This window comes from Jaculus jaculus, chromosome 2 (assembly GCF_020740685.1).
Source record: "Jaculus jaculus isolate mJacJac1 chromosome 2, mJacJac1.mat.Y.cur, whole genome shotgun sequence".
Taxonomy (NCBI): domain Eukaryota; kingdom Metazoa; phylum Chordata; class Mammalia; order Rodentia; family Dipodidae; genus Jaculus; species Jaculus jaculus.
This window is the reverse complement of record NC_059103.1, coordinates 203904867-203923154: the sequence shown is the minus strand read 5'-3', so window position 1 is coordinate 203923154 and position 18288 is coordinate 203904867. Positions and strand designations below refer to the sequence as shown.

Genomic DNA, 18288 nt, shown 5'->3' with positions numbered 1-18288 from the left:
CCGTGGAGCCCACACGTAATAGCTAGAGGGCCAAAACAGGGAAGGCAGAACCAAAGGTGGTGCGCTTCCAGTCAGAGCCCTTGGCGGCCGCCCCGCCCTTACCTTGAAGGAGGCGTGCTGCTCCATGTGCCGCAGCAGCGGGGGCTTCTGGGCTGCTGTGTAGTCGCACACCGTGCACTTGAACTGCTTCCCTGGAAAGAAGCGAAGGACAAGGTGAGCATTGCCAGGCTGGCAGCGCCTGTGGGTACACGTGGGCCGGGTGCAGAGCGAGGTTGACCCAGGGGTCCCTTGCCTGGTGGAGACCAGAATCTGAGGGAGCAAGAGGAGGGGCACAGACGTAAGGCAGTGTGCACGTCTTCCACAGATGGCTGCGGGGTGGTGCTCGCCAGGGAAAGCAGCAGTCAGCTCCACCAGAGAGGCCCTGAGAACAGCGTCAGTGGGGCGGGGGTCTAAGGAACGAGGAAGGGCGGCTCAGCTGCCTAGAGAGAAGGATGTTGAGAAGCAGGTGCACATGGTGAGAGAGAGCCCAGAGCACAACGTGGTCAGAACCACAGAGCAGCTGACTCTTCCTTCCCAAGCCCGGAGGGTGAAGTCTGCAGGAAGTCAAGAGCTGACTTGGGGACGCTGGGGACCAGAACATCAAGGGCCTGGGCCATCACACTGGGGAGCTTCGCTAGAATCCTGCGAGTCAGAAGAACCTGCAGAAAGACATACGCTACAAAGAGCAAGTGTCTGGTGCTGACTCCTAAATGCTGGTAGGAGAGCCAGCAGCACTTCTGGAGAGACGCTGGAAAGACTACGTGGGAACCACTGCTCTCTCAAGAATGTTCCAGTGAAATCTAAGTAGTTAATAATCACACAAACAGGTGCCCATGTTACAACAAACAAATGGATATACAAGCCTTGTTACATGGTTCCTGATCAAGGTATACAAACCTCCATTTGCAATAACACCAGAATGGGCAGCCAAACAGAAAGACAACAAACTTCCTGTAGCAGTAATGATTCCAGAGACGCGAGCGTCCTAGGACACAAGCACGGCCCTGAAGCATGGCTCCCAGAGAGGCTGGCGCTTTGCAGTGCCCCACCCCTCTCCCTCTCAGACCTGCTTGCTGAGATTTCTCTACAGCTGTAAGCCTCTTCTCCACTGCCGTACACTCCTGCAACACACAAAAGCTGACTGAAGGCACAACTGCCATGAACTCAGCTCTCACCAAGGTACCCAATGAACTCATCTGGTTTTGCCAGATGATCTACTACAGAGACTCTGCTGGCTATCCATATCTCAGAAATGTTCTCCTTCGGGCACCACTCCAGCCTTCTGAACTTCTTTGACTAGTCTCTGAGCCTGCTGGAGACAGTGCCTGTCTCACACATCCTTTACTCTCCACAACAGACTCACGTGTTTGAACATTTGTTCTCCAGTTGACAGAGCAGTTTGGGAAGGCTGTGGACCCTTAGGGAGGTGGGGCTTAGTTGGAGAAAGCAGACTGCTGACAGTGAGCCTTGGGGCTTATAGCCAGGCTCACTCGCTGTCCAGTCTTTGCTTCCTGATTGGCCCAGACACGAACACCCTTCCCTGATTCCATATATCTATGTCTTCCCCATGGGACAGAACATGTCCTCTTTAACTCTGAGCTAAATAAACACTCCTTTCCTCCCTTATTTTACTTTGGCCATAAAGGTCATTACAGTAAGGAAAAAAGTAACTACTACACTACCTTTCATTCTTTCTAAAAAATATTTTATTTTTATATATTTATTAGAAAGACAGAGAGAGAGAGAGAGAGAATGGGTGTATTAGGGCCTCTAGCCACTGAAAACAAACTCCAGATGGATGAGCCACTTTGTGCACCTGGCTTACATAGGTACTGGGGACTCTAACCTGGGCCCTTAGGTTTCACAGGCAAGCACCTTAACCATTAAGCCAACTCTCCAGCCCAACCTTTCATTCTTGTTTATACTACCTAATCTTATATCCTATTTCTCATACATACTGCTATTTCTCATAACTCCACGCTGGTTCAGGTCCTTCTTATTTCCTAGAGAATTACAAAAGTCTACAAACTGTTTGACTTGCCTTCACAAGGCTTATCCATCCATCCATCCATCCATCCATCCATCCATCCATCCTCCACTCATCCATGGATGCAAACATATATCCTTCCTTTAGAACTCACCAATGAGACCAATCACAGAAGAGACTTCACATTGCAGAACACAGCACAGAAGGCCATCCAGAATCACAATGAACTCCCCCTCTGGCCCCCTCCCTGGCCCTCTCTTCTGCCCCTCCCTGCAACATCCGGGCTCTGCAGCACACAATGGCCATTACACCTCAATCTGTTTTCTAACTGTAAACACTGTCACTACCTGCTCACAAGCTAAGCTGCCTTCAGCTGTCTACCTACTGGAATCAAGGGTTAATTATCTCAGCAACTCCCACATTGAGTGGTTTCCATATTAACATAATTCATGCATTTTCCTAAGCTGCAATGGACGAGAAACAAACAGGAAGATAACACTCTTGGAAAGAGCTGACAAAAAATGGTGTAATAATATCATTGCTATAGTTATACTTGCCATTCTAAATACATGAACCATAGATTTTACTAATTCTTTTTTCTCATTTTTTATTAACATTTTCCATGATTATAAAAAATATCCCATGGTATTACCCTCCCCCCCCCACTTTCCCCTTTGAAATTCCATTCTCCATCATATCCCCGATTTTACTAATTCTTAAACTCCAAAGTGGGGGCAATTTTTTTTCTTCATATAATCAGTATGATGTCAGCCTCGCACACTTTACTGACAGATGACTCATATGACACAGCATAATTGCTCCACTTATCCTGAGAAAAGCAGAGTCTGGGTGCTTTACCATTATAACGGCAGGAGGAAGGCTGATATAACCATTCTCTGAGGTGACAAATATTTTGTCATTCATCATCAAACCTGCTGGGTCAAAGAGTGAATTAGTAAGTAATAAAAAGAAGCCCTGAGAGCTAAGAAGTGGCTCAGCAGTTAAAGGTACTAACTCTGCAAGCAGATAATGCCACCACACACACACACACACAAGGATGGGAGGCTCAGCAAGGACAATCTAGATCGTGGGCCATCTGGACAGGCCTCAGTGGGAAACGAGATGAAGTAGAGGCAAGCAGCCCAAGGATGCCCTCTAACTTCCACACACATGCCATGGTACGCCCCCTCCACCCACGCATGAACTTTTTGTTTTGTTTTGTTTTTCGAGATAGGGTGTCACTCTAGCCCAGGCTGACCTGGAATTCACTATGGAGTCTCAGGGTAGCCTCGAACTCATGGTGATCCTCTTACCTCTGCCTCCCGAGTGCTGGGATTAAAGGTGTGCACCACCACGGCCGGCCCATGCATGAACTTTTAAAGCCCTCACAAGAAGAAATAGAATCAGCTGTGTGGACATGCCCCTCTCAGGACCCTGCCTGAGAAAAGGAAACGAGATAGCCTGTAGAGGAAGACCAGCGATAAATACCCACAATGTTCTCAGCACCACACCCAGCCCCAAACCAGCTGTCTCAGGGAGCACTTAGACTCATCTTGTGCAGAATGGGGTGCAGGTTTGTCACTAATCGCCCAGGAGCAAGGCTGTTTTCCAACAGGTCCCGCTGAGGATTCCAGGGAAAGGACCAGACAACCTGCTGTGTGCTCTGGTTAGACAGACCTCAAAGCGCTGGCAGATGAACCTCAACCGGCTACATCTAGATGTGGATGGCACTGCATCCCAGGAGAGGGGAAAGGAAAGAGTACAAAGCGGGGGCATGTGCAGAGGATGCTGCTACCCACAAGGGTCCACTGAACCACTCAGCAGAGCCCCACTTATTCCCTTGCTTTTTGCCTCCTGACAGTAAGACAATCCAAGGGTTCAGCTCCAATTAAGCCATCCAGAAACAAAGAGAATGAAAACAGAGCAGGGAGGAAAAGTTTACAAAGTTATGATAAATTATAAACCATGAGAGTAGCAAAGAGGTAATAAAAACAAAACAGAAAAAAAAAACAAAACAAAAACACCTTCCCTTCTCCTGCCTCATGCAGGCTCTGTCTCCTCTCTACCCCAGAACAAAGGCCCCAAGACTGATCATGGAGGTACGGTCCTCAGGGTCATGGCTGGATCCTCTACAGTGTGGCACTACTTTCCTCCTGCACTCATTGAACCCAGTATGACGCCATCTACTTCTGACTTGGCAGAGCAAGGGAAGCCCCCCAGGACACCCTGCAACCACCCTGCTGGCTAAGCTCCCTGCATGGTTTCCTTTCAGTAGCACTTGTCATTGAAAACTTCCACAGCCATTCCAATGCAAAATTACAGCCCCACCCCCTTTACAGACTCAGTTTGAGTATCCTGAATCTTTTTATAATAAAATTGCAATTTTTCATATTCATATTTTCATATTCCAATTTTATCAATATCTGAGACGGTTCAACATTTTCTTGCACTGCAGCATATTTCATATTGATTTTTATCATGTCTATTATTTGTCTCAGTCACCAGAATTTTAGCCTCCTGACAGTGGAGGTCTTTGTTTTCTGCTTGTTATAAACTAATGGCCATGCCCGAAGCACTGAACTGGCCTATCAGCTCCCTCCCAGACTGTGTGCTTTCCATTCCAGGTCCTAGGTGCTGAGAAAAGAACTTGTAGAAGGTTCTGGGCGCACCCCCTGGGTATCTGCTCAGCTACGAGCTTTTCCTTCTCACAATCAAGCTGCAGGTGTCCTCAAAGCTGGGCCAGAAATCAGAATTTTCTGGATATGAAGCAAGGATTCAGCAACCACTGATGGACATGACCCACATTGTGGCTGAGACAAGGAACCGACCTGTCTATAGGAGAGCCCTGCGGACACAGGGACAAAGTGAGACAGGGACAGGGCATGAGAAGGAAGTGAAGGAAGCAGAGAGGGACAGGTGGGTGGGGCAGAAGCTCAGCCGGCTGGCTGCTTATTCGCTCAGTTAAGTGTGCAGGACCACATTCAGGCCCATCCCCTCAAGGCCACCATCAAATAAGCACAGCAATCAAGAATGCTCACTCCCTGCGTGTGGTGTGGGGGTGAGGAAGTAGGATGGAGTGAGGTCAGGAGGTAAGTTGAAATGGTCTACAAGGACGGAGAGGGAGCAGGAGGAAGAAGTAACCACCCACTTGAAGCCTCCAATCTCTGTGAGCTGCCCAGCACCTTCACAGCAAGCACCCCCTATCTGTTTCAGCTCTTCAGAATAGCTTCTGTCACCGGGCCAAGAATGCCAGCCAGGGCAGTGCTTGAGCCAGCCAGGGAAGGCATGAATGCACACCTATGAGCAAGCACCTGAAACAGGACATGACTACACGACGTGACCCAGAGAGGAGAGACTTGGACTTAATCAGGCAGAAGCTCGCAGGACATGAGCACTCTGCACTGCTGTACAAGCTTTAGCAACAGTGCGCCACTGAAGCTGTACAAGACTTGCGCGACGTCAAGAGTTACCAATTAAGTACAAACGTTAACTCATTGGAATTGTGGTCTATTTTAGTAACTGAGCTGAGGGTAAGTGTTGATTCAGGTGTCCCCATAAACTTAGGTGTTCTGGATGTTAGGTTCCCAGCTGGTAGAGATTTGGGAAATAATACCTCCTGGAGGCGGTGTATTGTTGGGGGTGGGCTTATGGGTCTTATAGTCAGTTTCCCCTTGCCAAGTGTTTGTCACATTCTCCTGTTGCTATTGTCCATCTGATGTTGGCCAGGAGATGATGATGGCTCTCTGCTCATGTCATCATTTTTCCCTGCCATCAAAGAGCTTCTTCCCCTTGAGTCTATGAGCCAAAATAAACCGTTTTTTTTTAATTTTCTTTTTACCAAAAGCTGGTCTTGGTTGGGTGATTTCTGCCAGCAATGTGAACCTGAATGTAATACCCTGCAAGACCAAAAAGATGATTAAAATCTGGAAGAGAGTTGAACCTGACAGCAAATTCATCCTGGTTCTGGCCCCCAAAAGGGTCTCTGAGCTAATCTCATTCCAAAGTCCCAGGTAGAGAATATTATTGGGACAACGAGACACAGATAAGACACTGAGCAATCCAAGTCACCTAAGATCTCACCCAGACCACCCTGGGAGCAGCACACGGAGGTGGATCCTGCCCAGATTCAAGTGTACCCAGCCCAACCCAGCAGACCATCATCCCACACCCACCTAATCAAAGCCAAATAAAAACCTACAAGAAAGCCAAGACACAGAATCCCCAAATGAAATTACAATAAGTACACTAAACAATCCTAATGAGGCTATGAATAAACATCTAGATAAAATGGAAGAAATATTCAAACAAGAATGGATAAGATAGAAGACAATAGACAAAAAAAAGAACTTAAAATGCAAGTCAGAGGATAGTTCAATGAAATGCAAGAAAACCAACAAATAGGACTTAAAGGATGGAAGAAGTGAAGGGAAGAAAACCAACAAAAACATCTACAGAACAATCTACTCTAATTATACACAATATACATTACTCTCGAGCAGCCCATGAAACCTTACCTAAAATAGATCATATACTAGGACTTCAAACATGTCTCCATAAATTCACAAAAACTGATATAACTCCTTACATGCTATCAGACCACCATAAAATAAACCTAGAAACCAATAATAACAGTAAGAGAAATTATTCCAACTCCTGGACAATAAACAACTCAATATTAAACAATTAAAGGGTCATTGAAGAAATCAGAAAAGAAGTCAATAAATTTCTAGAACTGAATGACAATAAAAATACAACATACCAAAACCTATGGGATATAATGAAGGCAATTCTAAGGGGAAAGTCTATAGTACCAAACCTATGGGACACAATATCCCTTTGTGATATAAACACTGGACAGACTATGGATGGACAGATCATATCTTAGCATAGTAAGGGCTATATAAAAAGCACCTAAGTGTTCCAATTAAAATCTGGAAGAGACATGGGTGCCCACTCTCACCACTGCTTTTCAACATAATACTAAATTCCTAGCTCAAGCAGTAAGACAAGAGAAAGAATTAGGGCTGGAGTGAAGGCTCAGCAGTTAAGGCAGTTCCCTGCAAAGCCAAAGGACCCTGGTTTGAGTCTCTAGGACCCACGAAAGCCAGATGCACAAGGTGGTGCATGCATCTGAGTTCATTTGCATTGACTGGAGGCCCTGACATGCCCATTCTTATTTCTCTCTCTTCCCCCCACCCTCATTTCAAATGAATAAAAATTGGAAAGGAAAAGTTAAACTAGCCCTATTTGCAGATCTCATGATTCTAAACACAAGAGACCAGAAAGACTCAACCTCCCCCCCCAAAAAACTGCTAAAGGCATAAGTTCTTTCATCAAAGTGGTAGGATACAAAATCAATATGCAAAAAATCCATATCCTTCCTATATGACAGAGACAAACATCTGGAGAAGGAGATCAGGGTTATAATAATGCGAAAATGGCCATGCTACTAAGAACATTATACATGTTCAATGCAACTCCAATGAAAATTCCAATAATGTTCCTCATAGAGATAGAAAAAACATTCTCAAAATTCATATGAAAGAACAAAAGGCCTCAGTCAAAAATATCCTCAGCAAACGCAGTACTTCCAGAGGTCCCACCATACCTGATTTCAAGATGTACTACAAAGCCACAGTAATAAAAACAGCATGGTATAGGTACAGAAACAGACATATAGACCAAAGGAACAGAACAGAAAGCCAGATGGAAGTACAAGCCACTACAGCTACCTGATCTTTGATAAAGAAGCCATCAGCGCACAATGGATAAAAGATCGCATTTTTAACATATGGTGCTGAAGAAATTGGATAACTCCATGTAGAAGAACAAATTTAGACCCACTTCTCTCACCCTGAACAAAAATCAATTACAAATGGATTAAAGACCTCAATATGTGACCTGAAATTTTAAAATAATTAGAAGGAAAAAATCTTCACCAGATACACTTCCCACAGGTGCCAGCTGCTCAGCTACTCTCAATAGAATTCAATATCAAATTGACAGATGGCAGAAGATTCCAGCAAGTGTATGCCACCAGAACACAGATAGATGGTGATGGAAAATTCCTTTGGATTTAAGGCAACCTGGTGGAAATGTCTGTTAATAAGCATCACTTCTGAATCCAACTTTACATGTACCTCATACTTGAAGGGGTACAAATAAACTAGGAAAGGAATTTTTATAAACCTAAACTGTTAGGAGCAAAAACTATCTAGAGGCATAAAGAGAAAGTGTCTCCTTATGACTATTTATTAAGTCTTATTGAAAAAGGTGATATTTTGCATAAGTAAATTCTTAGCAGGTTTTGAAAAAGTGACTTTACATCTTTTTTTCAGAAAACTGGCATTTACCCTTTTTCCATTATAAGACACTGAATAGTCTCCATTACATTGTGTGACCTAGGAACAGAATAACCAAGGGAAGAAAAATTTGGCCTTTCTTTAATGATACACATTCAATGTTGTAAATATTCACTCTTGCCAGATCCAGTTAGGAGTGTCTGGAATGCAAGAACCATGGCATCCAGTGAAGTAGATGCTACCCCTAACCCACAGGGCAGGCAGAAAATGGCCCACATCTACCACAAAGATAACCAGGTCTCAATCCCCAAAACTTACAGGATATTTCACATAGACGGGGAGGGGCAGCTTTTGCAGATGATGTTGAGTGAAGCATCTTGAGCTGGGATTATTCATATGGGCCCAGTGGCATCACAAGAGGGAGGGCAAGGGCCAGAGTCAGAGAGATGTGATGAAGTGGGGACAGAAGAGATTGAAGGGTGCTGATATGCTGGCTCTCAAGGAGGGGCTCCCAGCAAAGGGTACAGACAGTCTAGAAGCTGCAAGACAAGAAACATATTCTGCCCCTAATTAGCTAGAAGAAATGTAGTCTTACTGACACCTGGATTTTACACTGTTGGCCTTAAGAGTGTGATACAATGGATCTGCTTTGCTCTAAACCACTAAGCCTGTGATAAATTATTATAGCAGCCACAAGAAAGAATGACCCCTGTTACAAATGGGGATGAAGAGGCACCTACTCCAGGCTGTATAGCAATAAGAGTACCAACCTCGGCCTGCCCTCTTTAGGGCACATGTTGTGTTCCCTTTTCTGTGGGGCTCATTTCTATTCACCACAAATACAGAGGACATCAGACAGAATACATTTATTTCCACCCAAGTCATTGCTTGGTACTGAGTTTGACTGGGTTTGCCTATAAGGACATGTGTGAGGAGTGGCTGGAAGGAACGCAGGCAGTGTCGGGGCAGCTACGCCCTAAAGCAGAGTCTGGTCCCCAGCAGTCCCAGTCCATGTACACACCCTCAGGGAGGAGAAGCACTGCACAGGCCTTGAAGGACTCGTACATTCTCACCTCCTTACACAAGGGATGCTAATAGGCGGATCCTGTAAGGGTCTCCTCAAGGTAACCCCGGTTCTCTGATTTCAAGACCATGGCTGTATCATGCCAAAAGGACAGAGTTCTCCCAGGCCCCTCTCCACCTGCTCTGCCTTCGCACTTTCTAGCAGCCCAGCACACAGAGGTTCGCCACCACGGTGAGGACAGCCTCCTGCAGCATCACAGGCATTTTGCAGCCAGCAGTTTACAGAGCACACAGCTTTATGGTCTGAGCAGCCGCAGAATCTGTGCAATCACAGATCAGAAGAGAAACAGCAACAGCGATAAAGTACAGGAGAAGAAGCCTCTGCACTTCAAGCAACTGCAGGCCTCTCCTGATGGCTCACTGTAGTCAGTGCATCAGTTTTGATACGACAGGGAGTGAAGCAGCATGATACAGTGGCACAGAGCCAGAGAAAAGAAGAGAACAGAGTCAGGTCCCAGGCCTGGATTAATAGGACAAGCACTGAGTCAGGCATCTGCATCAAAACCTCACCTCACCTTCCGTGAGACCTGAGGCTGGGCACCACGCTAAGCCAACTGTCCAGTGAGCGTGGGGACTCATGCTGTGCAATGGCCTCACTTATACCCAAGAGAGCTTGTGGTTCTGACTAAGCCTGACACGAAGAGCTTTGGGTGGACCCAAGCACGGTGCACCTATGAGGCAAACAGTCCTGGACCTTGACATTAGACTTATCCTCATCCACCCAGGCTGTAGCTCACAAACACAAGTAACAGCCTGTCCCATCAGATGCTCCATTCCTTCCCTGTCCCCTTGGCTTCTCTTCAGGGTGGGGGTGGGGGGACAAAGTGAGAGATAAGGGTGCTGTTCTCTGGGTGAGTATCTAACTGAACCAGGCTGCTTGCTCAGGCACTGTCTTTTACTTGCTTCCTGAGTCCCGGATATTACGGTATTAGAAGTAAGAGACCATAGGATATACTTTAACCTAGAGTGATTTCCCTTCTCTGAGGACAGAAAAGAGAATGAATGAATGAATGAATGAATGAATAAGGAACCAGCTCCACAATGACATCCCCTAAAATATCTCAACCATGGAGGCTGTTATTATGAATGGGCAAAGGTAGGGCAGTTACTTCCTCCACTCCGTTGTAATTTCCATACTCAAGTCTATTAGTCTCATTATTACACATTACTACAGGAGTGCTTAAAACCTGGATAAAGCCTATTCATAGGTTTCACCACTAAAGTTCTTAACTCAAGTGTGGAACGGAAGGCTGGGCTGGGAAAGGGGACGACCCAAGGAGTCAGCACCGAACTTCAGAGTCCCTCGAGTTTGGAGATGAGCAGATTTTCACTTGCTTGTGTAACACAAAAGCACTGTGCAAACCACGCTCTCCCCTGGCCATTGGGCACAGAATCATGTGCAAACCTCCACCTGTACATCGTGTCTAGTCTAGGCTCTTTGTGATATCAAAAGGGAAATGTGTGTTGTTTTATGATTTCCACAGTAAATTATTACATACTATTGGCATGCATTCCAGTGCCCATCAGATCCTTTACAAATCAATGTCTATTTCTGTACACACTGACTTTTTAAGTAAAACCTTCACCTAAAATGGCCTATCCTTTTGAAATCACAGTAATGAGATCCTCTGGGAAAGAGGAAGGCAATATACAGGTTACATCACTTTGAATAACCCAATAAATGTGAGAAATTAGACTCTCAAGCAAGTAGAAGAGAGGGAAATGATTCAATACCTTTTTACTTCATTTAAAGATGGCTATGAGCTAGAGAGATAGCTTAGTGGCTAAGGGGCTTATCTGTGAAGCCTAGGGGCCCCGGCTAGATCCTCCAATACCCATATAAACCACCACGTGCACAAGGTGGTGCATGCATCTGGAGTTTGTTAGTAGTGCCTGGAGGCCCTGGTGTGTCCATTCCCCCCCCCCCAAAAAAGTAAATAAATAAACAAAATAAAATGCGAAAAAAATGACTAAGAAAATCAGTTCATGGTAAGTTCCTCAACTATATTTTAAATTACCTAATTTATAAACACTTGATTTAACACAACTCTCTGAAATTAAATAATAAAGAAAATAGGGGACTTCTGGTTAAGATGGTGGCGTAGGTACCACGCCAAAGCAGCCTGGGGGGGGGGGGACCAAAAAAACTCAGCAAAATACACACTTTTACTAAAAAGTGAGGTGTACAGGGAACAGCAGCGGAGAAGTAGGAGAGATCCAGAGCATCCAGAGCCCGCACAGGCCGGCAAAAGTGGCCCGGCAGCTCCGCCAACTGCGGCGGAGGCAGAGCGCACCAGAAAGCCGCCAGGCTCGGCTCCAGCCTCAGGAGAAGCCAGGTGCGGGATTTTCCCCTCACACCGCGCTCTCCGCAACTCGGGAAACGTGAGGGGAGAGCGGCAGTGAGCAGCGGAGGAGCAGACCTCGAGGTAGAAGAACGCGTGGAGCATCGAGAGAACCAGAGCAGCTGCGGCTCCCTCCCCTCCCCCACCGCCTGAGCCCAGCTCCAGCGAACAGAGCAGCGGCCCGGGACCCGGCCACGCCAACTTGGGCTGACAGCGGGACCCAAGCAGGAGCAGAATTCGGCAGCCACATCAGCAGCTCCGGAACCAGTACCAGTGGCCTCAGCAGCAGCAGACCCAGGAGCGGCAGCAGCGGCAGACCCCCGCAACAGCAGACCCAGGAGCAGCAACAACAGCAGACCCAACAGCAGCAGCCTCAGCAACAGCAGTGGCTCCAGAAGTGGCAGCTACAGCAGCAGCAGCAGCAGAGGCAACAGCAGCAGTGGGCCCAGCAGCAGCAGCTTCAGCTGCTGACAGACCCAGCAGAGGCAGCTTTACCAGCAGCAGTTCCAGCAGCGGGGGTGCTGATCTGCAGGCTTGGCTTGCCCCGCAGGAAAAGCCAGTGCCCAGCTCCAGAAATCAGAACAGCAGCCCGACGACCCAGGAAGCAACTTGACTGAGACCAAACTCATCCAAGGTAACTGGGTTTGCACCAGGGAAGGGTCTCACTGGGTCACAAGCTGACTGAGATCCCTCAACAGACCAAAAATCTTAACCTCTGTGTTGATAGAGGATCTGGTTGTTATAATAACTACTCTGGCATACATACTTGGGGCTGTTTTTGACTGAATGGGTACAATGTTTAGTTAACTTTTAGAATCTACCTGTGTTGAATTCCACTCAGCCTATTTGAATACTCCCATAGCAGGGAAACTCAAACCCTAGGAGCACCTTTGTAGATACTCTCAGAGTCTTAAGAGCCACATCTAACACCTTAAGCTCCTACCCTAAAATATATAACATCAAATCAACTGATACAGCTAAGAATACCCAGCTAGCCAGAAAATCCAAGCATTAACTTAATCCAAGATGCAAAAATATATACATTATAACACAAGAAACACTAAAAAGCAAGACAATATAAATCCACCTAAAAGTATTAATGCATCAGAAATGACCTCCAGTGAGAAAGAGTTAGAGGAAATGCCTGAAAAAGATTTCAAAAGAATGATTGTAAATATGTTCAAAGAAGTCAGAGAACAAATCAAAGGAGTCAAAGAGGAACTTAAAGAAGAAATCAAAGGAATCAAAGAAGATGCAGGACACCAATTTCATGAAATAAAGAAGGCAATACAAGACATAAATAAGGAAATAGAAATAATAAAGAAAAACCAGTCAGAATTACTAGCAATGAAGAACACAGTTAATGATATAAAAAACTCTGTAGAAAATCTCACCAGTAGAATGGATGAAGGAGAGGATAGAATATCTAAGCTAGAAGACCAGGTGGCAGATCTAATACAGGCCAACAAAGAGAAAGACAAACTTATAGAAAAGTATGAGTGGGAATTTCAAGATATTAGGGACACTATGAAAAGATCAAATATTAGAATTCAGGGCATAGTAGAAGGAGAAGAATTTCACACAAAAGGCATAGTAGGTGTCTTCAACAAAATCATGTAAGAAAATTTCCCCCAAATTGGGAAAGAGGTGCCAATACAGATACAGGAAGCCTTTAGAACCCCAGCCAGAGAAAACCTGGAAAGAACCTCTCCTTGCCATATTATAATCAAATTCCAAACACACACACCAAAGAAAAAATGTTGAAAGCAGTTAGAGAGAAAAATCAAGTTACCTACAAAAGTAAGCCCATCAGGATTACAGCAGATTATTCAACACAAACTTTTAAAGCCAGAAGGGCTTGGGGTGATATATTCCAAGTTCTGAAAGATAACAACTGTCAACCAAGGTTACTTTATCCTGCAAAGTTATCCATTCAAATAGACGGAGAAATATGGACATTCCATAACAAAAGCAGGTTAAAGGAGTATTTGAAGACAAAACCAGCTCTACAGAAAATACTTGATAGAATCCTCCATGCTGAAGAAAAGGAAAAGCACTCATATAAGGAACCTAGAAAAAACAAGCAATACTCAAATACTAGTTAACAGAAGAGAGCACAGGTAGAACCAGAACCACAAAAAAAAAAAAAAAATGGCAAACATAAATACACACCTTTCAATAATATCTCTTAATATCAACAGCCTCAATGACCCAACAAAAAGACATAGATTTGCAGACTGGGTTAAAAAGCAGGATCCTACAATTTGTTGTCTCCAAGAAACTCACCTTTCTACAAAGGATAGACATTACGTTAGGGTGAAAGGTTGGAAGACGGTGTTTCAAGCAAATGGGCCTAGAAAACAAGCAGGGGTTGCTATCCTAATATCGGACAGGGTAGACTTTAGTCCAACGTTAGTCAAGAAAGATAAGGAAGGTCACTTTATATTGATTAAGGAGACACTCCAACAGAAGGACATTACAATCGTAAACATATATGCACCTAACATGGGGGCTCCCAAATTCATCAAACAAACACTATTAGAACTAAGGTCACAGATAACACCAAACAAAGTGGTGGTGGGTGACTTTAACACCCCACTATCATCAATTGACAGATCATCCTGGGAAAAAATGAACAGAGAGGCATCTGGACTAAATGAGGTCATAGAAGGAATGGACCTAACAGATATATACAGGACATTTCATCCAAAGACTGCAGAATATACATTCTTTTCAGCAGCACATGGAACATTCTCTAAAATAGACCATATATTAGGACACAAAGCAAATCTTAACAAATTTAGGAAAATTGAAATAATTCCTTGCATTCTATCTGACCACAATGGAATTAAACTACAAATCAGTAGCAAGAAAGGCTATAGAGCATACACAAAATCATGGAAACTAAACAATACATTACTAAATGATGAATGGGCCAATGAAGAAATCAAGAAGGAAATCAAAAACTTTATAGAGTCAAATGATAATGAGAACACAACATACCAAAATCTCTGGGACACAATGAAGGCAGTTCTAAGAGGTAAATTTATAGCCTTAAGTGCCTATATTAAGAAATTAGAAAGGTCGCAAGTAAACGACCTAATGCTTTGCCTTAAAGCCTTGGAAAAAGAAGAACAAGGCAAACCAAAAAGTAGTAGATGGGAAGAAATAATAAAGATTAGGGCAGAAACTAATGAAATAGAAACAAAAAGAACAATCCAAAGAATTAATGAAACAAAGAGTTGGTTCTTTGAAAGGATAAACAAGATTGATAAACCCTTAGCAAATCTGACCAAAAGAAAGAGAGAAGAGACACATATTAATAAAATCAGGGATGAACAAGGTAACATCACAACAGATTCCAGAGAAATTCAAAAAATCATAGGGACATACTATAAAAGCATATATTACACAAAGTATGAAAATCTGAAAGAAATGGATGATTTCCTTGATCTATATGACCTACCTAAATTAAATCAAAATGAGATTAATCACTTAAATAGACCTATAACAAACATGGAGATCCGAGCAGTTATCAATAATCTCCCAACTAAAAAAAGCCCAGGCCCAGATAGATTCACTGCTGAATTTTACCAGACTTTTAAGGAAGAGCTAACACCATTGCTTCTTAAGCTTTTCCAGGAAATAGAAAAAGAAGGAATTCTACCAAACTCTTCTATGAGGCCAGCATCACCCTGATACCAAAACCAGGCAAAGATAGAACACAAAAAGAAAATTACAGACCAATCTCCCTCATGAACATAGATGCAAAAATTCTCAACAAAATATTGGCAAACAGAATACAAGAATATATCAAAAAGACATTCACCCTGACCAAGTAGGCTTTATCCCAGAGATGCAGGGATGGTTCAACATACGCAAATCTATAAATGTAATACATTACATAAACGGGTTGAAGGACAAAAATCACATGATCATCTCATTAGAAGAGAAAGCATTTGACAAAATCCAACATCCCTTCATGATAAAAGTCCTACAGAGACTGGGAATAGAAGGAACATATCTCAATATAATAAAGACTATTTATGACAAGCCTACAGCCAACATATTACTAAATGGGGAAAAACTGGAAGCTTTTCCACTAAAATCAGGAACAAGACAAGGGTGTCCACTGTCCCCACTTTTATTTAATATAGTTTTGGAAGTCTTAGCCATAGCAATAAGGCAAGAGACACACATAAAAGGGATACAAATTGGAAAGGAAGAAATCAAGTTATCATTATTTGCAGATGACATGATTCTATACATAAAGGACCCTAAAGACTCTACTAGCAAACTGTTAGAGCTGATCAAAACCTACAGCAATGTAGCAGGATACAAAATAAATACACAGAAATCAGTAGCCTTCATATATGCTAACAACAAACACACAGAGGATGAAATCAGAGAATCACTCCCGTTCACAATTGCATCAAAAAAATAAAGTACCTTGGAATAAACCTAACCAAGGAAGTAAAGAATCTCTACAATGAGAACTTTAAAACACTCAAGCAAGAAATTGCAGAAGACACTAGAAACTGGAGAAACACCCCTTGTTCCTGGATTGGAAGAATCAATATTGTGACAATGGCAATCTTACCTCAAGCAATCTACACATTTAATGCAATCCCTATCAAAATTCCAAAGGCTTTCTTCATGGAAATAGAAAAAACAATCCAAAAATTTATTTGGAATCGCAAAAAAACTCGAATATCTAAAATAATACTGAGCAACAAAAATGAGGCTGGTGGTATCACCATACCTGATTTTAACCTATACTACAGAGCCATAGTAACAAAAACAGCATGGTACTGGCACAAAAACAGACATGTAGATCAGTGGAACAGAATAGAGGACCCAGATGTAAGCCCAAGTAGCTATAGCCACCTGATATTCGATAAAAATGCCAAAAATACTCATTGGAGAAGGGACAGCCTGTTCAGCAAATGGTGTTTTGAAAACTGGATATATATCTGCAAAAGGATGAAAATAGATTCTTCTCTCTCGCCATGCACAAGAATTAAGTCCAAATGGATTAAAGACCTTAACATCAGACCTGAAACTCTGAAACTGCTAGAGGAAAAAGTACGGGAAACCCTTCAACATATTGGTCTTGACAAAGACTTTCTGAATACAACCCCAATTGCTCAGGCAATAAAACCACTGATTAATCACTGGGACCTCATGAAATTACAAAGATTTTGCACTGCAAAGGACACAGTGAAAAAAGCAAAGAGGCAACCTTCAGAATGGGAAAAAGTCTTCGCCAGCTATATATCTGATAGAGGATTAATATCTAGGATATACAAAGAACTCAAAAAGTTAAATAATAAAGAATCAAACAAGCCAATCAAAAAATGGGCTATGGAGCTAAATAGAGAGTTCTCAAAGGAAGAAATACGAATGGCATATAAGCATCTAAAAAAATGTTCTACGTTACTAGTCATCAGGGAAATGCAGATTAAAACTACATTGAGATTCTATCTCACTCCTGTCAGATTGGCCACCATCATGAAAACAAATGATCATAAATGTTGGCGGGGATGTGGAAAAAAAGGTACCCTTCTACACTGCTGGTGGGAATGCAATCTGGTCCAGCCATTGTGGAAAACAGTGTGGAGGTTCCTAAAACAGCTAAAGATTGATCTACCACATGACCCAGCTATAGCACTCCTAGGCATATATCCGAAGGAATCATCTCATTTCCTTAGAAGTACGTGCTCAACCATGTTTATTGCTGCTCAATCTATAATAGCTGGGAAATGGAACCAGCCTAGATGTCCCTCAACAGATGAGTGGATAATGAAGATGTGGCACATTTATACAATGGAGTTCTACTCAGCGGTAAAGAAAAATGAAGTTATGAAATTTGCAGAAAAATGGATGGACCTGGAAAGTATTATACTAAGTCAGGTAACCCAGGCCCAGAAAGCCAAGTGCCACATGTTCTCTCTCATATGTGGATCCTAGCTACAGATGATTGGGCTTCTGCGTGAGAAGGAAAATACTTAGTAGCAGAGGCCAGTAAGGTAAAAAGGAGACATAAAGGGTAGAGAAAGGAAGGGAAGAGGATACTTAATAGGTTGATATTGTATATATGTAATTACAATGATTGTAATAGGACGTAATATGATGGAGAATGGAATTTCAAATGGGAAAGTGTGGGGGTGGGGAGGGAGGGAATTACCATGGGATATATTTTATAATCATGGAAAATGTTAATAAAAATTTTTAAAAAAGATAATAAAAAATAAATTAATAAAAAGAAAATAGGGCTGGAGAGATTGCTTAGTGGTTATGGTGCTTGGCTGTGAAGCCAAACGACCCACGTTCAACTCTCCAGATTCCACATTATACAGATGCACAAAGGTGAGGCAGGTGCAACATCACAAATGCCCACTAGGTGGCTCAAGTGTCTAGAGTTCAACTACAGTGGGTGAGGCACTGGCATGCCAATTCTCTCTCTCTCTCTCTCTCTCTCTCTCAAATAAAATAAAAAAAGAAAATAGCTGGCATTTTATGTACTGCTACACTC

At 43.3% G+C, this 18288-nt stretch overlaps 1 protein-coding gene across 2 annotated transcripts in view; it reads right to left on the bottom strand.

Moving 5' to 3' along the window:
* Zfat (zinc finger and AT-hook domain containing) overlaps nucleotides 1-18288 on the bottom strand; it is a 214114-nt gene that overhangs the window by 72627 nt on the left and 123199 nt on the right. For both annotated transcript variants that reach the window (XM_004656180.2, XM_045144010.1), the window contains exon 11: nucleotides 103-191. In XM_004656180.2, coding sequence (XP_004656237.2) covers nucleotides 103-191 — 89 coding nt within the window. The remainder of the gene's footprint in view (nucleotides 1-102; nucleotides 192-18288) is intronic.